Source organism: Arachis ipaensis, chromosome B2, assembly GCF_059453495.1.
Source record: "Arachis ipaensis isolate K30076 ecotype BB chromosome B2, ASM5945349v1, whole genome shotgun sequence".
In the NCBI taxonomy this organism is placed as follows: domain Eukaryota; kingdom Viridiplantae; phylum Streptophyta; class Magnoliopsida; order Fabales; family Fabaceae; genus Arachis; species Arachis ipaensis.
In genome coordinates, this window is record NC_142437.1 from 2,534,076 (window position 1) to 2,556,105 (window position 22,030).

The 22,030-nt window shown below is 33.8% G+C and overlaps 2 protein-coding genes and 1 pseudogene across 3 annotated transcripts in view; all 3 read right to left on the reverse strand.

Moving 5' to 3' along the window:
* The window catches only part of LOC107621876 (putative UDP-rhamnose:rhamnosyltransferase 1 pseudogene), a 28,489-nt pseudogene extending 16,750 nt beyond the window's left edge, over positions 1 to 11,739 (reverse strand). The window contains exon 1 of the transcript XR_015905078.1: positions 10,171 to 11,739. The product of XR_015905078.1 is annotated as a putative UDP-rhamnose:rhamnosyltransferase 1 pseudogene (transcript). The remainder of the gene's footprint in view (positions 1 to 10,170) is intronic.
* On the reverse strand, positions 2,633 to 7,840 carry LOC107621900 (putative disease resistance RPP13-like protein 1). The gene is made up of 3 exons (XM_088504532.1): positions 4,163 to 7,840; positions 3,232 to 3,289; positions 2,633 to 3,141 (listed from the first exon to the last, which is right to left on the reverse strand). The coding sequence occupies exon 1, from the start codon at positions 7,823 to 7,825 to the stop codon at positions 4,181 to 4,183; it is 3,645 nt and encodes a 1,214-aa protein (XP_088360658.1). The 5' UTR covers positions 7,826 to 7,840; the 3' UTR covers positions 2,633 to 3,141; positions 3,232 to 3,289; positions 4,163 to 4,180.
* Positions 11,740 to 17,457: 5,718 nt separating the features above from the next.
* LOC107621926 (putative disease resistance RPP13-like protein 1) lies at positions 17,458 to 22,030 on the reverse strand. The gene is made up of 2 exons (XM_021114717.2): positions 18,288 to 22,030; positions 17,458 to 17,750 (listed from the first exon to the last, which is right to left on the reverse strand). The coding sequence occupies exon 1, from the start codon at positions 21,876 to 21,878 to the stop codon at positions 18,288 to 18,290; it is 3,591 nt and encodes a 1,196-aa protein (XP_020970376.1). The 5' UTR covers positions 21,879 to 22,030; the 3' UTR covers positions 17,458 to 17,750.

Consider the following 22,030-nt stretch of genomic DNA (forward strand, 5'->3'; position numbering starts at 1 on the left):
GCTTAATTGGCTTTTGCTCTAACTTTTTCATTTTTTTAATTCTTTCTTGCAAGTGGTGTTGTTTCCGTGTCACCAAGGACACTGCTAGTCTTTGAGGAAACAATATTAAACTTTGGGCACCATATTTTTTGTATAGATATAACAATAATGCATGTTAGTTGTCTTATTTTAATAATTTGTACAGTGATAATATATTAGTTTATTGTTTCTAAAACAAAGGGAAAAGAATGCAGTTACATCAATGCAATAACACATTTAATCTGCTCCAGAAATAATGTTTATCATCATACAACATAATAACTAATAAACTAACAGCAATAATCATATTCAGTACATAGGTTGATTTTGCAACAACTTCGTCATACATAATCTCTTCTACACTGAGAAGATGGTCACCTAAATACATCAAGAAGATGAAATTGCCAAACTTCACCCGAAAAGCAGTTGCTGTTCATGATTTCTATGGATCCAAGTGTTGTCTGTTTTCAGAATCTTTGACCTTCTCTGCTCAATCTTCAATGTATCTACTGCAGGACTCAGAGGTTACACAAATACATAAAGTAAAAAGATTTCAAGACTAAGTGTTTGTCATCACAAAACCAAGCACACACTTATCATTCTACAAACTTTGTTTTCTTTTTATTTTCTATACTCTTTTGTGAGAATGCATAATAATGCAGTTATGTGAACATCTCATGAACACAATGTTGGATCATTCTTTAGTTATGTCCCAAAAGATCAAATATTCTATAACAAACTGCACATATCAGGATAACTAGACCATTGGCTAAATTCATCGTATGCCTATATTTTATTTTTTTTAAAAAAATAGAAAAAGAAAAAAAAAAAAAAAAGAAAGAAACTCACCATTATGTGAAGTTGATAGAAATGAAATAGTTGTCTCTCCATCTCATGAACTTCATGTGACTGCACACTGACAAGTATGTCTTTAGGTAGACATGTATCATGGTAATATATTATGCTATGAGGTTATAATAATATTGGTAGAGTGAGGTTAAAATGTTGGCATGGAACTAAAAATTTTCTGTCTTCAAGATTACTTCTAAGAAAAGAAAAGAGGATTGTAAATCTTAAGTTGTTGAATATATTATGATAGATAAAGAAGTAGTGATTTGGAACATTCGGTTGGAACGCAAGGACAGAATTTTCAACAATAAAGAAGTAGGTGTTGAGATCAATCAAAGAAAGACCTTTTTGAGCTACAAGGAGTGGAGTGGTATTGATCCTTTTGGTTGTTGATGACAATGCCAGAGATGACATGGATTGATAACCTTTATGTTCTGGTTTGTTTCTTTGTTGTGTCTGTTTCGTTTGTTGTTTAGGGGCTAATGAATCGTGATGATTATTTCATTATTGTGTATCTCTAACAAGTATACAACTCTCTTCTGAGTCTCGTGTATATTTTACTGTTTTGTTGACAAGATTCTCTTTTCAACAACTTATTAGTAGTCTATATGCAAAACAACAGAGAGAATTTGCTTAGGAGAAATAACCAGAGCCAACCAAGCTTGGTTAGAGTTATCTTTTCCCCGTTTTTGTTTTGGGAAATTATGTGATTATAAAGAGTATACAAGGACATTTCTATTATGAAGATGAATATTGAACTTTTATAAAGAAGGATCTCTTTTTGGATGATAAAATAAAAAAAAAATTGAAAATGAGTTTTTTGGACAAAAGAAATCCTTATCTAATTTTCATGATGAAGTCCCTTATCTAATTTTATGTTGCAAGTGTTTAAAAAAAAAAAAAGGAAATAGGAGGAAAGAAAAGTAATGAAAGAATAATGCATCACAGTGAAACTAATGTTTAATCGCAGAGGAATATAAGTTCTTTATATATATATAGTCTTTAAGAATTTTCACTGAGAAAGTATGTGATGAAATTTTACTTTTATCAAACTGGCTAATAATGATCTTAACTTTCTTTGTAAATAATCAAATGAAAAAATAACAAAAAGGTGAGACTTTTCACAATTTCTTACAAATGGATGATGAAGCCTCCAAGATACGAAGTTTAATCTAAGTTCTCAGAAGTCAGAACACAATTTCACTCAAACACCACCACCACCAATATCAACAGGATGCACTCTTTCTCTCAGAAAATGAAGCTACAACTTCAATACATTCACTATATATATGTTTCGCTTTCAAGCTTCCCTTTCCTTTTCTGAAACTGATATCATTTCCAAAAGGTGAAATTGCAAAGAGGAAGTTAAATGCAGTTAGATAGAAAAATAAAGTGATCACAAGCATAATCTAATTGCCATAATACTACAACTCAGAAAGAAAAGATTTTCAATATAGACATTTCAGAACAGAAATGCAATGCTCTCAGGACAACTGCTGCTTAATCCTCAAGGTATCTTTTGAAATACAAATACACAAATATGATAACATTTCTGATGGTTTGGCTAGCCTTGAGAAAAAAAGGTGTTGAATCAAGGTATTTTCGAAATTTGACTAATGACTGACAAACATAAACTGTTATGTAGGAGATTTTTCTTGTTTTGTCTAATCTATCTAATTTAGCAAAAAATAGCAGGAAGAGAAAAGAGAATGACATAACCATGTATCCTGATTCAATCTATAAATACAATGAAACCTATATCCAGTCTCTTCCAAAACTATAGTGGAAACTGTAACCAAACCAAATTACAAACACCAATACCAATATCAGGAACAAGTGAACTCAGACCTGAGTTCCCACACCAAGAATGAAATGAATTCTAATCTATCTTTTCAAAATCAGAATCAAATACAAACACATCTTGATGGTTTTTTCATCTAATCTATCTTGCCTTTTCAATTCATGGCTTTTTCTTAATTCTTCACCAACTCATGATAGCCTTTTGTTGTTACAGAAAGATTTATACAAAGAAATCAAAATACTGGAAGACTAGAAGACATTTTAGCTAACCTAAGATAAAAATAAAGATCTTCAATGTAAGCTTTGTGAGGGAGAAAAAGAGAATGATCCAAGAATGAAGAATAGGAGATCTGAACAATCTTCTATCTTGAAATGTTGATGAGGCCACCCCATACACATTTTAATGGTTTTGCAACACAACTTTAAAAGCTGATCCTAGATCATAGTAGTAATCTCCTCATATCCCAGGAAAATCTGTTTCAGTTGGAATCCATAAGAAATGCTATGACATAAAGCATTGTAAAATATAAATACCCATGTGGTAGCATGTAGTTTATAGTTTACCTTCACAGAAAGTTTACTTGCAAGCTAGTTGTTGATCACAAAACCCAAGTTCTTCTACCTGAAGATGATAAGAGAGATATGCTCATCTAAAATCTAGGTGTTACCAAAAATTCAAAAGGAACATTCAAATTAAAATGATGTATTATTAGTAAATAAATAATCAAATAAATCATTTATTTCCTGTTGAATGCCACTTAATTGCATGTATCAATCAATAGAAAAGAATTGAAGTGTAGTAAATTTGAGCCTATGGTTTGAAAACATATGATGCGGATTCCTTTTACAGAGTCTTTTAACACAACAACTCAATAATAGCATGATCACAAAATTGTAAAATTTAAATTATGCATTTAGTAGAAGTATGATCTTGTACGTCAGTACAAGCTGGTTGCAGAAGAATGTAATAAAAGTATACAATACAAGACAGAAATGATGACCAGAGAGTTAATTCATCCAAATCACAAGTAAACTTGGCAGCTTTAACACGTCTGCGTCTACGAAAGTAAAAAGTTAAAAACATTAAAAAAAGTACATTTAATTCATCCATTTGTTTAATACATCTAAAAAAAATCTCAAATGTTGGATACATGGAAAAAGGATATTCCCTGTGTTTCAATTTTTGTTTCATGGTAATTGTTATCATCGTCTTTAAATGTGATTTTCTTTTGAAACATATGAGTTAACAAGTATTACATATAGCAAAGACTGTTTGTGAGAGTAAGAAAGGATATTTCTTTAACTACAACTGCAAACTGAGAGCTTTCCGATAATGAAAGAAAAGAATGCAAATTTTGCAGTTGGCATATGAGTTCAAGTGGTTAATGTTGTTTAAAGAAAGAGGAAAAAAAAATTGACTTGAAGGAAAAGGAAATTTATGCATGTGTGAATTTAATTGTGGTAGCATGACAAAACATGAAGGTTAGAGAATTACCTGCTCAGAAACCTCTACTCAGAAAATTTGCTTGCCATCTACTTGAATGATGGGAATGTGGGAAATTTTGGACCAAATTTGTTGATGCTTGTTCTTGCAGCGTTTGCGCAGCAAATGACAGGCATCAATTTGAAGTAGTAAGAGAGAGGCAGGCAGCTTTTCTCCTGCAATATTCTCCAGCTTCTTACACCATGAAATATGCAATTGTTGAAGGGAGGTGAGGTGGAGAAGCTCATTGCACTCCAATGTCTCCAGATTATCAAACGCTTGGATATGTAGAGTGGTAAGGGAGGGAAGGGGAGGCAGCCAACCCACCTCTGGGTATGACTTTATTCTGCTCACACTGTGATGATCTGAGATGGTGAGATGAGTGAGGTTGTCCAAGTTGCCCAACCATGATAGACCCCTCACTTGTTCCTCGCAATCTCCTACACTAAGATCTTTCAGGTTAGCCGGCAAACCACCCTCTGGCCACCTACAAATGTTTGGGCAACCTTGTATGTCCAGAGAGTGTAAATTTGGGAGAAGACTATTCATGTCAGATGGCAATGACACAAATTTGGAGCATTGACTGATGGTGAGACGTTGGAGAGCAGTGTGTGGTGGCTCTGACATTGAAACTGATTCCAGATTTGAACACCATTCTATCTCCAGATTCTCGAGATTGGGAAAGGCATCCAAGGATAATGAAGTCAGTGAAGCACAGCTTTCATATATTTGTAGATGTACCAAATCATACTTGTGTTGTTGCTGGAGTAATTCAATTTGGCGGCAATTAAAGATTTTGAGCTTTTGCAAAGATTTGGGTAAAGAATTGCCCCCCAAGGATACAACAGATGAACACCCTGAGATTTGTATTTCTTGGAGGGAAGTTAGATGGTGGATGATCCTTGCCTTAAATGCACACTCAACCACACATTCAAATCCCCTAATTGATAAACTATCCTCATCAAGGCTCATCTTTTTATACCATCTTTCACCATCTTCTTGTATTTCCAGTTGGCGCACTTTGGAAACATCCGATGAGGAAAAAACAATTCTCATTAATACCTGATTAAGCATATCTCCCTTTAACATTGGACAATCTCTTATTTCAAGGCTCTTAAGCCGAGGAAAGGCTTCTGAGTCAGGTAAGTGCCACTCCTCCCAACTTGGCATACTATAAAATATCAATTCCTCCAGTGAGGAAAACGGTGCAATAGGCGAAGAATGTTGATGGCCTTCATTCTTGTAAAACTCCTTGCCAATGCTATTCAGCTGATCAAAGCTTTCGATGCGGAGGGACTTAAGAGATGGCAGCTGTCCAAGTGAAGGCAGCATGTAGCAATTCTTGCAAGACTTGAGAGATACACTTGTCATGTTTTGGTACAAGGAATGCCCAATCCAATCTGGAAATATTTTACCTTTGTATCCATCAACAGTCAACTGTTTCAAGCCAGTGTGTGGTTGCAAGCCCCAAAGTATATCTTGTTCATCAGTATGTGTGTTTGAAACTATATCATCGCCTGAAGACAGAGACCATTTCAACAATAACTTGTCAATGTGCTTCTTATCTATTATTCTTGCACTCCTTGCCTCATTGGCATCAACCACATTCTCCAATTTCTCAATCTCAAGTGATCCATGAAGATTTAAAAGTCCTCCTAACTCTTGAATTCCATTGTCTTCTTGCTTTCCCACCACAAACTTGCTTAAAATGTGCAACTGTTTCAATTTGCCCATTCCTTTTGGCATTTCTTTCAGAGGAGTACCCCTTATATCAAGACACTGCAAATTCACAAGATTACACATGCCATTGGGCAGCATAGTCAGCTTTGAACAATCTGATAGCTTTAATATTTGTAAATTACACAAATTGCACAATGACTCGGGCAATATCTGAACATCACTTCTAGAGAGATCCAAATAGCGCAGTTGGATCAATTTACCTATTGAATCAGGAAATATATTGAGTCTATCAAAGGACAAAACTCTCAAGTATTTATTCTTTGACAATATGTCACATGGTAATGTTGCGCGTTCATCCCGGATATAAGGTATATCATTGATATACAATAATGTCCTCAAAGATTCTATTTCACTAGAGGAGCATGCTTTCTCAGGGATTGAATGAGTGTATGACAAATGACGAGTTAGAATATTCCTCTCTTCCTTTTCACCAAGTTCTTTTGAGAATCTACAATAAAGATCTCCAGCAAGAAAAGTTGCCAGGTCATGCATGAGATCATGCATCACAAAATACTTCCTAGCATAGTACTCAGCCTGCTTGAAAAATAGTCTTGAAGACAAGTCATCAAAACACTCGCAACCAACTTCTTCTAAAGTCTCTCCTTTCTTTGGAGGTCGCAAAAGATCTTCAGCCATCCATAGCAAGATTAATTCATCTTTATCAAATTGATAATCTTTGGGATACAACGAACAATAAACAAAGCAGCGTTTTAAATGTGCAGGAAGATGATAGTAACTTATTAACAATGCAGGAACAATTTTACTATTTGACATAGGAAATTCCCAAATGTCATTCGATAGTATTCTATTCCATTCTTCAACACGACGCTCTGAGTGCAACAAGCGTCCAAGTGTTTCCGCAGCTAATGGCAAACCATCACACCTCTCAACAATCTTTCTACCTATTTCTTCCAGTTCCGAGCTCCCATTTGACTCAGGAAAGGATGCATTGTCAGCAAAAATAGACCAACAATAATCATCTGACAGTTCCTTGAGAGTGTAAGAGTTATAGTGTTGGACTATTCGACCAACATTTACCTTGCGGGTAGTTAGGAGAATAGTGCTTCCCTTTGTCCCATGTTGAAAAGGGGTGATAAAACTATTCCACTTGTCAGCATCTTCACTCCAAACATCATCCAAAACAATGAAGAACTTCTTTTCTGACAGTTTTTTCTTCAAATCTTGCTGAAGTAGATCAAAGTTGTCAAGACTACAAAAACCTGAAGAGATCCCCTTTATAACATTCTTAGTAGTCTCAACGACATCAAAATTTTCTGAAACACAAATCCATGCTTTCAGATCAACCCCGTCCATCAAATCCTTATTGTTGTACAGGCATTGTGCTAAAGTAGTTTTACCAACCCCGCCCATACCAACAATAGAGATGACGGACAAGTTATGATCATTGCTGTCATTTAGCATCTTGATTAATGCCTGTTTGTCATCATCCCTGCCATAGACAGTTCCCCTTTCAAGAGAAGTGGATGGAGTTCTCCATGAGGAGCTACCTGTTGGAATCTCTTTCAGACCAAGGCTATCTTTAAGTTTCTGAAGATCTTCTATTCTTTTAACCACCTCGTTTATCTTAGCCACCATCTTCCTAACAGATAAATTAAGCTGGAGAGGAAGGCGAATGCGTACCTTCTTGCGAATTTGAGCTTTGATGAAGACACGGTCCAGCAAGTCATCAGCAGTGTAGAGAGCATCCCTGAGACTATCAAGCCATTTCCTCACATGATCGTTTCCAAACTGCTTCTGCTCGGCGTCAGCAGCCAGAGCTTTGGCAGCCAAGAGAGCAGTCTTGAGCCTCTCAACCAACTTGCGGTTCAGCTTCTTGCTCACCACTGAGTTGACAAACTCAGGTGAAATGAGCCTGTTAAGAACAAGGCTGATGGAGCCAGAAACTAATGCTCCAACAACAAGTGCTTCAGCCATGATATGATACAGATCACAACAACAGCAAATGAATCAGTGAGTGATTGGATTCTCAGAATGTAAGGAAGAGAGAGATGTTTACTTCATTTCTATATTCTTCTTTGAAGGTTGAAACACAATATTCAAATAGCAAAAGGGTGACCAACCGAAACTAGTCTTTGTGGAAATTAATTAACTATATAGTTTAATGTAGGATCATTATCATATGATATCAATGCATATCATTATTAATAACAATAATGGATAGTATGAGATTAAAATATGTTGGCATTTGGCAATATAGCATAGACATTGACTTCAAGTGGTAGATGCCTTCAAGGTTACTCTTCTGTGTTTTTATTTCCAAGAGATGCAACAAATTAAACTTGCAACTTGAGGAAGGTTTCAGACTTTTTTCACAACCCAGCTAATGTAAAGTATATTTTTTGTTGTTAAAGTTTGGCAAAAATTTCAAAAATACCCCTAAATTTTATTTTGTTTCAATTTTGTCTCAAATATTTTCGATTTGTATCAAATATACCTTCGACGACTAAATTTTCAAAAAATTTACGATGAATCTAACAGTAATGCAGGAAAATTATGCTTGATTTGCTTGTGTTGAGAGTTGTTCTTATGAAATTGTTGTTGAATTGATCTTAAATTATTTGAAAAATTAGCCGTCAAGGGTATATTTGATGTAATTCGAAAACTTCTAGGACAAAATTAAAACAAAATAAAACTTAGGGATATTTTTAAAATTTTTGTCAAACTTAAGGGACACAAAATATAGTTTACACTATTTTAATAAATAGTTGAATAGTTGAAACATTTAAATAGGCAAATAATTGAAATGATTATTAAATTTAAATGTGATAGAAGAATGTGAAATACCTATTCAGTATTCACATGTATAAATAATATTTTTTCTTTTTTACTAGAGAATTGATTTGCTTAGAAATGATTATATTAGATGAAAAGGTACAAAACAAATATATTTATTGTATTTTTAAATTAAATTTACGAAAAAAATACTTTAATTATTTTTGCTTTTTATACTTTTTATATTATTTTATAATACTTTATATATAATTGTATTTTAATATCTTTAAAACTATACTTCTTTCAATATATGCTATTCATTGTTTTTTTTTCTAATAACTTAAAAAAATAAATGTAATCAATTTTTGTAACTAATTATTAACTATGATTTACTAACATTGCAGGAAATTAAACACTTATTAAAGTAATTGTGAAAAAAATATGATGAACAAATTCAAACATTTGTTACAAGAAGGAAAAGTCTATACTATACAAAATTTGAAAATAGAATATGCAAATGATTTGTATAGACCAATTAAAGGGACAATGAAAGCAAACTTGGGTCAAAGAAAAATATTAACAAGTAATCTCACTTTATACTATTTCAATTATTCTTATTAAAAATAACTTATTCAAAAAATTTCTTTACACATTTTTGTTCTTTTTATTGTATATGTCATTGGAAAAACTGCTTAAACAATGTAAACAATGGATAAATCTACCATACACTCATAATTTGTCAAACAAGTTTCATATGGTCATCGGCAAAAGGTATTAACAAACGACATTTTGACACGGTATCTGATCTAACCTACTATCTAGAATTTATCAGAAAGAATCTGAATAATTTGCTTCATATAATTGTGACTGACTTCGGCAATATGAATTTCATTATTAGTATTTTTTTTTATCCAATCCAACTTGAGATAGTTAATCACCACCAGATTGTTTTATAAAAGCTACTCAAGTTATTAATACCAAAAAACCCTCTCTTTTTATCTTTACAAATTTTGATATCCATGCATGTCATCTAACAATAGCTCCCACTTCTTCCTCTTACCGTTCATAATTTTCTACCAATTAATGCACATGCACTTCTGAAAGATGATGTTTCACTTTCAGATTAGATTTTGTTCTAGATGGATAGCTTTTCTACATTCTACAAGTACATTTTTTTTGTGAACTATCAAAAATATTTTCTGATGCATTAATTACCATTTCAATATTAAGAAAACGATTTTTCAATATCAAGTTTTTAACCATCCAAACTTCCTCCAAGTTGATCTATTGCATGTTGGAAGTAATTCTAGACTTGCTTTGCTCAAACCATACAACAAAATCAACAGCAGAAGGTAATTTATTACATAGCTGATCTACTGCTTAAGTTACATTTAAATACATCCATAACATTTAAGAGTTTGTTCGGTAACTATCTTATCTGACTCCATAGTCTCAATATATCTGCATCTGTCTTAAGACACTAATGACTAATCAAACACAACCTAAGAGTTTATTCATTAATCACTCAATATAAGAATCATTTGGACTAATAACAAGGTCTATTCTCAGATTCATCAAGTCCTAAGAAACTTGACAAATGCTTTCATGTAATCATGGTGAAGCTTCAAATCGCCTACAACTTTAGCAATTTCTCTTGTCTTGATTCTAAGCATCTCTCCTTCCTCCAATACCATAGCTTCTCTGAGGCATTTGGCTATGTCATCTCTACTAAATGAACCATCTTCATTATTTCTCTTCACTTCAATGGCAAGACCCTTATCAAGCAAAGCCTTTGCATTAAGAGGTTGATCAACAACAAATGGCAACACTACAAGAGTGTGGCCAAACATCAAAGTCTCAATTATAGATCCCCAGCCAGAATGAAACAAAGACCCCCCAATAGATTTATGTGCCAAAATTTCCTTTTGTGGTGCCCATCCAAAACAAACTTTTCCTCTCTTTGATGTTCTTTCACAAAATCCAAGAGGCAGAGAATCATGATCATGAATTGCCCAGCTTGGTTTTCTCAATGTCCACAAAAATGGAAGTTCAGAAAGCTCTAATCCATAAGCTATCTCAAAAACTTGATCTTTGCTCAACTTACACTCACTACCAAACCCAACAAAGACTACCGACTTTGTTGCTTGCGCATCAAGCCACTCGAAAGTCTTACTCCAAGACTCATCAACAATTCTTCTCTCTGGCATCTCCGGAGGAAGCAAACCTACAGGAATCACTGGCTTCTCAATAAGTTCTTGATATAGATTCAAATACTCACCTTCCATCTCATAGCAGCTGCGAAATGATAGAGCATTTGCGCTGTCTATTACACTGGCAATCCTATCAATGTCTCTTAGCCCGGTCACGTTTTCTATGTATGCACTTTGATAGAACGCAATGGCCTCGTTTCGTTGAAAAGCCACTGAAGACGGAAAATTCACCCATTCTCTTGGTGATGTTAGGACTTCTGGCAATGTTGGTGCTCTCATTCGACCGGGTGGTCCAAAGAACACAATAGTGGAAGCAGAGTAAACAGAGTAGTACATGAGTTTCACATGAAGCTCTTGAGCAATCTCTACAGTCCAGTGTGCATGAAAGTCACAAATGATCCAATCTGGTTGCAACTTAGACACAAATTCCTTCACTGGGTTTTGCATTTGATCCCATGCTAACTTGAGGTACTGAATTTTGTCAAATGGAATGTCCACAGTGGCTTCACCACCAGAGACATGTGATGAGTCTAATGATGATGGAAATGGAATTTCCACCAAATGTAAAAGATGAGATAAATCTGAAGGTGGTTTTGGAAGCCTTTGAATGTTTTTTGGTGTTGAAATGAAGGAGACATGAATGCCTAATTTGGCTATGTCTATGGAGAGTTGGAAAAAGGGAATCAAATGGCCAAATGCAGACCATGGAAGCATCACCACATGATGAGTTGCATTCTCAGACATTTTTTCTCCTCTGTTTTTTTTCTTGTGTAAGGATCCTATGAGTTTTGATGGATATATATGAATATACAAAAGAAAAAAGATATATGCTATCTTCTTTCTGTGTATGACTGTTCAAACTTTATTATTTTAGGAAATTGCTAATCAATTTCAATGTACTATATTGTCTCTTCTAGCTAGTAAAAGGTTTAAATACTTGCACCTAATTTACTGTCAATAACAACCACTTGTTCTATATTGTCTCTTCTTTACTATTTTTGTATATTGTGAAATACTATTCATTATTGAATTTTAATATGATCTTTATTTAATGTTTAGTCTTTTTAGTTTTTATCCTTGCATTGTTACAGCATCAGTAACTTTGAGCTTCTAGCTGTCTCACACTGATTTTGGGAACACATCAAATCCCAGGATATATATTTTTGATGAATGCAACAGAGTTCCATGTGATTGGGGGACACATCAGGTCAGAGATATCCAAATTTCATAATGACATCGTTATCTGTCTCCTAGATAACTTAGAAAATTCATAGCAGTGAAGAACTTAATTGACATTTGGCAACACATTTTTTGTATGTGTATCATGGTAACATATTATGAGGTTTCAATAACAATAATGCATGCTAGTTGTCTTATTTGAATAATTCGTACATTGATAATGTCTTAGTCTTAGTCTAATAGTTTGCTTGGAGCTATAGATTTGTGTGTTTTCTACATTTTTAAATTAAAACAATTAGATTAAAACTAGCACTATGTGTGGAAAGCTAAATTAATTATACGATATATATGTTATAAATTTAAAAGTATTGTATTAAAAAGATTGTGGTCCATGGCTTAAATTTTGAGGTTTTTTTTTAGTGGTTGTATTTGAAGATAATAAAAGAAAAATACAAAAATTGAGAGTGTATAGTATAAAATTTATTCTTAATATATAAAAGTAAATGAATAAGTTTATTCATAATACTTTTAAGATATCTTTTTTCTCCTATTAATGCCATATCAGCAACATTATTTATTTGGCAAAATTTTAGAATCAACTACTCAATTTTTGCCAAATTAACTATTATTTCCAAATCAACAAAAAAATAAAATATACAAAAAAATTAGGGTGCAAAATTATCAATGACAATAATTAGAAATTAATAGTGTCTAACCAAATTTATAACCTACAAAGACATTGAATTCATATCGGGTATTTATTATATCTTACCGTTATAAACAATACAATAAATTTATAACTCCAATAATTAATTTATTAATTTTTATAAATAAACATCCATATTACAAATGTCATAATAATATTATGGAAAAGCTCTACATCTATGTAAAAATTACATGGATGGTATCCAAGTACCTTCCACTCCACGCGTTTTCCTCCACCCACACACTTGTTTGTTTTACACGCGCCTCATACAACGTATAAACGTAATCCTTATTTTGCGTGATCAACCTTTCTCAACGTAAACCTTTCCATATAACGTAAATCTTTTTCCTTCTTCTTCTCTCCTCTATTCGCGTTTTTCTTCTCTGCATTATGGATTTGGATTGACTACAACGTAATTAGCTTCGTCGTTCATCTTTTTCTTCGTTTTCTTCTTCGATCTGCACTTCTGAATTGAAACAATGAATGAATCAACTTTAAATCAGTTGAATGAGTGCGATTTGGATAATTCTTCCAAAATGCATCAATTTGATGATGTTTAGATTATTGAATTTTGAATCGAATTCAATGGAATGAAATTACTAATTTTATTTGAAGTGAATTGAATAGACTGAGGTGATCTATATCTGAATTGAATTGATAATATGTAACTGTGAGTAACTGTGAGTGTGAGTTACTGTGAGTAAATGTGAGTAATTTTTCGGTTCGATAATTACTAAAGAGTTGATTCACCATGTGCATATGTTCGGCTCGGTATGCCGAAAGGAGTCTAAAAATAATTAGACGAATATAGTGTTTAGAGTTCAGGGTTCAGGATTTAGGGTTTAGGGTTTAGGGGTTCAGGGTTCAGGTTTTAAGGTTTAGGGTTTAGGGTTAGGGTTTTAGGTGTTTAGGGTTTATGGTTTCAGGATTCAGTGTTCAGGGTTCTGGGTTTAGTATTTAGTGTTTAGGGTTTAGGGTTTAGTGGTTCAGGTTCAGGGTTTAAAGGTTTGGTGTGTTTCCAACTTTCGGTTCGCCCAGTGTATTAATTTCGGTTCACAGTGTTCAGGGTTGAGGGTTGAGGGTTTAGGATTTAGGGCTAGGGGTTTAAGATTTAGGGGTTCAGGGTTCAGGGTTTAGGATTTAGGGTTGTAAGTTTTAAGGTTTTAGGGTTTTAGGGGTTCAGGGTTCAGGGTTCAAGGTTTAGGGTTCAGGGTTTAAGGTTCAGCATTTAGGGTTTAGGGTTCAGGGTTTTAGGGGTTTAAGGTTTTAGGGTTTAGGGTTTAGGGTTTTAGGGTTTAGGGTTTTAGGGTTTTAGGGGTTTATGGTTTATGGGTTCAGGGTTCAGTGTTCAGGGTTCTGGTTTTAGTGTTTAGGATTTAGGGGTTCAATGTGTTTCCAACTTTTGGTTCGCCCAATGTATTAATTTCGGTTCACTGTGTTCTTTTAGAGTTCGTAATGTATTGGTAAATACAATGATTGCAATCACTGAGAACCTGGAATAAAACAACAGTCAGACAGTTCCAATAGATATATAAATTAACATCTCAGATGAGTAATCCATCTTGAATCAAATATAAATATTAACATTAACATTTAGATTAATATTCACACATATACATTTGAAGTAAGCATTTTTTGCTTTTTAAACAAGTTAAACAAAATATTGTTAATTACAAACAGCCAATCATAGTATATGCTATTTACTATCTAAATTCCCAGATGTGAATTTACAATAAGGTCTGGAGAGGATAGTGAATTAACTATCATAGTATATTTTTTTTTATGATTAAATACTTATGATGTTTTATTCAGCACATGAATGATGTTCGGTTCAGTAGAGTTGGCCATTTCGGTTCATTTATGTTCTGCACAATTTAAAACTCTTCCTCCTCACTTTCTACTGCTTCTTCATAAGGGAGAGAAAGAGGAAAAGACAAAAAAGATACAGCAGCAATAGCAACAAAAGAATGAAGATAAGGAGAAAACATGTGAAGAAGAAGGAACGCGAAAAAGAAAGGGGAGAATGAGGAGGAGGAGGAAGGCAAATCTCTGTTGCTGTTTTCGTTCGTTTCTGGTTGTTCCTTGCTAAATCTTCTCGCGATTCTTCTCCAGTAGTAGTTTTCGCAGAGAACGTGACTGAAGTTTGAGTGATTTTGAGAGAGATTCGAAGAGGAGCGGTTTCATGTTGAGGAAGAAGTAACGCTTTTTCATAATGAGCGCGAAGTAACGAAGGATTTTCGAGCGCGTGTTTTCACTCGTCATTAATGCGCGTGACTCTATTTGGACTTGGGCCAACTTGGTTACATGGTTACATGGATGTGTAGCGCGCCCGATAATATTCTTAATCATAATAAATTTTATTCCATATTATTTAAACTACTTATATAACTCTCTTATCACTATTCCTTCAAATAACATCAAATTTAGCACAAGAAATTTATTTTCAAGTTATCCAATATCTCAAACTTACTCAATGGAGCATCATTTTTTGGACAAATCACCAAACAAACAGACAATTGGTTTATCAAAGTTTGCATGGTTTATCTATGGGAAACATTAACACCCACAAACGAAGAGGAGCCTCTTTGCTTAGAAATGATTATATTAGATGAAAAGGTACAAAACAAACATATTTATTGTATTTTTAAATTGAATTTACGAAAAAATACTTTAATTATTTTTGCTTTTTATAATTTTTATATTATTTTATAATATTTTATATATAATTGTATTTTAATATTGTTAAAATTATACTTCTTTCAATATGCTATTCATTGTTCTTTTTCTAATAGAAGATACAAATGATTTGTATAGACCAATTAAAGGTACAATGAAAGCAAATTTTTTACTCACAACTGTTGTGAAAGAAATTAAAAATTTAGTTTTGAACATTTTCCAACACTATTTTGAATTTGCATCACTTAAAACATTATCTGATAGAGTAAGTCAAAGAAAAATATTAACAAATAATTTCACTTTATACTATTTCAATTATTCTTATTAAAAATAACTTATTCAAAATTTTTTTTTATACATTTTTGTTATTTTTATTGTAGATGTCATTAAAAAATTGCATGCACTAAGAGAAGAAGAACAAATAGATGTTAAAGAAAAACCCACAAAAATACAAAGAATGGACTTGATACTTAAAGAGTAAAAAATATACCAGCAATTCATTTTTCATTTACATATATAGTTATTAACAAAATACTAATAATTTTAAGAACATCATGTTAAAAGTCACATTGTGGAAAAATATCTCAAGTCAGGTAAATAAAGAAATTACAACACAAATAAATAGTCAAAAAATGGTTGCACTCACATCAACATTGATTAGTGAATACAAATGTACGATCTTTTTCAAAAAAATTTAAATCTATTGTTTTTCTTAGTTCAAAGAATTATATTTTATATAATACATTAAATGAGACAAATATAACACAATCTTATTTTATATAACCTATTATATTATAATAGTTTAAATGATTATTCGGTTAGCACAACTTCGAGTACAAAAATCTAAATCAATCTACAAATAAAAAAATTCACACAGCTGACTAATGGGTATTTCATAACTAATAAGTCTCTCAAATATTAATTTATTTATTTAATTATTTAATTTAACAAATATAAAAAATCTTAAACAGGATTTATCAACATGAAAAAGTAATGAAAATACCAATCCAAGACAATGCCAATACAAATTTTCAGAGTAGAATGATTAGAAATCGAATAACTATCCAATAAAAAGTAAATACAACTCAAGAATTCATAAAGAACATGCTTTCACAAGAATGTACCACATAAAGAAGAAAGCAACAACTTTAACAACAACCAATAAAGAAAAAGGAGGACGAACGCCACATAAGAAGACTAAGATCATCAACTAAAACAAATGTAAAAATCAAACTATAAAATAAAAATGTCAATTTATACAACTCTAACATCCAAATCTTTTGTATTACAAATTATTTTAAATAAAATACTTTTTAAATTTAATTTTAATTTACACATATTTAATTTAATTCTACAAAATATAGTAGTTTTTAATATTGATTATATATTATCATTAATTTATCGCTCCACGCATCGCGCGAATCTCATTCTAGTTACAAATAAATTTTATTAATCATGAAATATTAGAATGTCCATATAATAAGTAGATGTTATTATGTTAAACTTGAACATCGTTAAAGATATTTTTGACAATTCATTTAAAAAAATATATGAGACGAAAGTATAGTTGTAAGAGTAATGTTACTTAATATGTTTAAGTAGACCAAATAGCATATACTTTGAATATTTATAATTTAAAATTATTATTATTATAATTTTCATATAGATGTTAATTGTATATAATTGTTACTTTTTAATTTAATTAAGTAATAATAGATATCAAAATTAAATGATTAGCATGATTAAAATTTAATATTATTTTATGTAGAATTTTATTATTTTTTATATTATAAAATTGTAATCTATACAAAATTATTGACATAACATAATTACACAAAACAATATACTACAAACTCATTCTATGATAAGCTTGCATAATCTTTTATATGATATAAATAAATAGATGATACTTATCTGTTTAGAGTGACACTAATATCTCAACCATCAATCTTGGGAATATTCAAGACATATCCAGGTCATATTTTTTTCTGTCTACAATAATTATTTCTAAAACAAAAGAAAAAAAAATGCAGCTACATTAAGGCAATGACACACATTCAATCTGCTTCAAAAATAATGTTTATCATCATACAACATAATAACTAATAAACTAACAACAACAATAATATTCAGTACATAGGTTGATTTGGCAACAACTTCATCATACATAATCTCTTCTACACTGAGAAGATGCTCATCTAAATACATCAAGAAGATGAAATTGCTAAACTTCACCAGAAAAGCAGCTTCTATTCATGATTTCTATTGATCCAAGTTTACATATTCTTTTTTGCTATTGCTATCAATTCTGTTTTCAGAATCTTTGACCTTCTCTGCTCAATCTTCAATGTATCTCCTGCAGGACTCAGAGGTTACACATACACAAAGTAAAAAGATTTCAAGACCAAGTGTTTGTCATCACAAAAACCAAACACACTTATCATTCTACAAACTTTGTTTTCTTTTTATTTTCTATACCCTTTTGTGAGAATGCATAATAACCCTGTATATTTGTAGCTATCCTCTTCAATTCAGTCCAAAAAGATCAAATATTCTATGATGATGCTTTTTCTTGAATCATTTGGCATACTACAACTGCAACTGCAAGCTGAGAGCTTCCCCCAAATAAATGAAAGAAAAGAATGCATATTTTCCAGTTGGCATACTAGTTTAACTAGTTAATGTTGTCTAAAGAAAGAGAGAATTTTTTTCACTTGAAGGAAATGGAAATTTATGCATGCGTGAATTTACATGTGGTAGCAAGACAAACATGAAGGTTAGATAATTACTTGCTCATAAATCTCTCTTCAGAAAATTCATCGGCCGTCAACTTGAATGGTGTGTATGTTTAAAAAAAAAAGGAAATGACAAACATGAGAGATTAGAAAATTACCTACTCAGAATCTGTGTCGGAAAGGTTTTTGACTTGAATGGTGGGGATGTGGGAAATCTTGGGCCAGATTAGTTGATGCTTGTTCTTGCAGTGTTCTCCCAGCAAAGGACACTTTTGAATTCTCAGTAGCAAGAGAGAGGGAGGCAGCTTTTCTCCTTGCATATTCTCTATCTTTGGACACCAATCTATGTGTAGTTGTTGAAGGGAGGTGAGGTGGAGAAGCTCGTTGCACTCCAATGTCTCCAGATTATCAAAGTATTCAATATAAAGAGTGGTAAGGGAGGGAAGGTGAGGCAACGAACCCACCTCTGGGTATGACTTTATGTTGTCGCAGTAATAACCTGAAATGGTAAGATGAGTGAGGGCGTGCAAGTTGGCCACCCATGACAGATCCCTCATTTGTTGTTCGCAAATTCCCACCTCAAGTGATCTCAAGTTAGGCGGCAAACCACCCTCTGGCAACCTGCAAAGGTTTGGGCAACCATTTATCTCGAGGGACTGTAAACTTGGGAGTAGACTCTTCATGTCACGTGGTAATGCCTCCAACTTTGAGCACCTGCTAACATTGAGATGAGTCAAGTTGGGTGCAGCCAGTCCTCCTGCAAATGACACTAATTTTTGGCAGAGAGTAATGGAGAGACGTTGAAGAGCAGCGTGTGGTGCCTCTGACATTGACACTGATTCCAGATTCCTACACCCTTCTATCTTGAGATTCTTGAGATTGGGAAAGACGTCCAACGACAAGGAGGTCAGTGAATCACAGCTGTGTTGTATTTGTAGCTCTACCAAATCATACTTGTGCTGCTGTAGCTGCGGGAATTCTAGTTTTCTACACCCTGAGATGTGTATTTCTTGGAGGCAACGTAGATGGTTCATGCTGATCATTGCCTTCAATGCAGACTCCCTCACAGATTCACTTCCCCCAATTCTTAAAGTATCCCCATCAAGAAACATGTCCTCGGTGTGCCGTTCTATAAAATGGTCGTCTATAAGTAGTTTGCGAACTTTGGAAACATCCGACAAAGAAGAAACTATTCTGAAGAATACCTGATTACGCATCTCTTCCTTCAACATTGGGCATCTTCTTATTTGAAGCTTCCTAAGTTGAGGAAAAGTTTCCGACTCAGCTACGTGCCACACCTCCCAACATGCCATGTTATAAAATATCAAAGTCTTCAATGAGGGAAACGGTGCAATATGCGAAGAATGATGATCTCCTTCATTCTTGTAAAACTCCTCGCCAATACTCCTCAGCTGATGGAAACCTTCAATGCGCAGGGACTTGAGAGATGGCAGCTGTCCAAGTGAAGGCAGCATGCAGCAATTCTTGCAAGACTTTAGAGATATACGTGTCATATATTCGTAGGAACAGTTCCCCAACCAATCTGGAAATATTGTACCCTTGTATCCCCATATTCTCAACTCTTTCAACCCATTCTGCGGTTGCAAGTTGTCGAGCATGTCTCTTTCTTGTTGTGTACTTGAAACCAAATCATCACCTGAAGACCATTGCAAACATAATTCATCAATGTGCTTCATATCCATTATCTTTGCCCTCTTTGCTTCATTCACATCAACAATATTCTCCAACTTCTTAATCTCAACGGATCCATGAAGATTTTCCAGCCCTCCTAACTCCTGGATTCCGTTGTCTTTGTGCTTGCCAACGACAAAGTAACTTAAAATGTGCAACTGATTCAATTTGCTCATTTTTCTGGGCATTTCTTCCAAAGAGATTTTTCTAATATCAAGATGCCGCAAATTCACAAGATTATGCAAACCACTAGGCAGCGTAGTTAGCTTAGAACAATGATTCAACTTCAATGTTTGCAAATTACACAAGTTGCACAAAGACTCTGGCAATGTCTTGGTATAAGTCCAAGAGAGATCCAAGTAGCGCAGATGGATCAATTCTCCTATTAAATTAAGCACCTCATCAAGTTTTGTAAGGGATAAAACTCTCAAGTATTTACACTTTGATAATATCTCACATGTTGCCGCTTCAATGTTGCAGTTGGGAGATGAGAAACCGCCATACAATAATAATGTTCTCAAAGATTCTACTTTAGAAATAGAATTATAAAGTTTTGAGCTACAATGACTTAAATCTACAGCAAGGAATATTGCTAAATCATGCAACAGATCATGCATCACAAAATAATCACCAAAGTCTTTACTCTTCGTGAAAAATAATCTGGAAGTAAGTTCATCAAAACACTCACAACCAACTTCTTCTAAACTCTCTCCTCTCTTTGGTGGTGGTAAAAGATCTTCTGCCATCCACAAAAGGATTAATTCATCTTTCTCAAATTTATAATCCTTGGGAAATAAAGCACAATAAACAAAACAACGCTTTAAATATGGAGAAAGATGGAAGTAACTTATCAGTAATGCTGGAATAATCTTACTCTTCTCCACCGAAAATTCCCAAATATCACTCATTAGTATCTTGTTCCATTCCTCAACATCATGCTTTGTACGTAACAAGCGACCAAGTGTTTCTGCAGCTAATGGCAAGCCATCACATTTCTTGACAATCTTTCTGCCTATTTCTTCAAGTGCTGCTCTCCCATTTGATTCTGGAAAAGAAGCATTTTCTGCAAACACTGACCAACAATAGTCCTCCGACAACTTCTTGAGAAAATAAGGGCGACAATTTTGAACTGCGGAAGCAACATTTTCCTCCCGAGTAGTCAGAAGAACAATACTTCCCTTATTCCCATTTTGTTGGAAAGGGGTCATAAAATTACTCCATTTGTCACCATCATCACTCCAAACATCATCCAGAACAATAAGGAACTTCTTATTCGACAATTCTTCTTTCAAAGCACTGTGAAGTGAATTGAAATGCTCAAGACCCTGAGCATCTGGAGAGATCTCCTTTATAACATTCCTTGTAGTCTCAACAACTTCAAACTTCTCCGAAACGCAAACCCATGCTTTCAGATCAAATCCCTTCATGAACTCCTCCTGATTGTTGTACAGCCATTGGGCTAAAGTTGTTTTACCAACCCCACCTATGCCAACAATAGCGATCACAGACAGGTGATGCTCACTGTTGTCAATCAGCATCTGGACTAAGGCCTTCTGGTCATCCTCCCTGCCATACACACTCCCTCTTACAAGAGAACTGGTCGGAGTCCTCCATGATGAGCTACCAGTGGGAATCTTTTCAAGACCAAGGAAATCTTTTTGTTTTCCAAGATCCTCTATTCTTCTAACCATCCCTTCCATCTTGTCTACCATTTCATCCCTATCTCGGTTGATGAAGAAGCTAAGGGACCAGGAAGAAGTTGCATTCTTTTGAGTGGTGGCTTTGAGGAGGACCGCATCCAGCAAGTCGTCAGCACAGTAAACAGCATCCCGGAGACTATCGAGCCACTTCCTCACAGATGGATTACCAAACTGCTTCAGCTCAGCATCAGCAACAAGAGCTTCAGCACCCAACAGAGCAGTCTTCAGCCTTTCAACCAAGTCAGGGCCAAGCTTCTTTCCCAGGACCAAGTTGACCGCATCTTTTGTAAGGAGCCTGTCAAAGAGAACGTTAATGAAGCCAGAGAGGAAAGCTCCACCAACAAGTGCACCAGCCATGATATGATCTCAACAACAACAGAAAAGTGAATGGATTTGCAGAGAAAGGTAAGAGAACAATGGTTGCAGGGTGTAGTGAACTCAATAGAGGGGTTTTCTTCAAAGAAGTTGTCCTACATGATTTCACGTGGTATCGGTTTCCAAGGTAACTA

Coding starts and splice junctions, on each gene's coding strand:
- LOC107621926 (XM_021114717.2), bottom strand. CDS start 21,878: ATGGCTGGTGCACTTGTTGGTGGAGCTTTCCTCTCTGGCTTCATTAAC.
- LOC107621900 (XM_088504532.1), bottom strand. CDS start 7,825: ATGGCTGAAGCACTTGTTGTTGGAGCATTAGTTTCTGGCTCCATCAGC.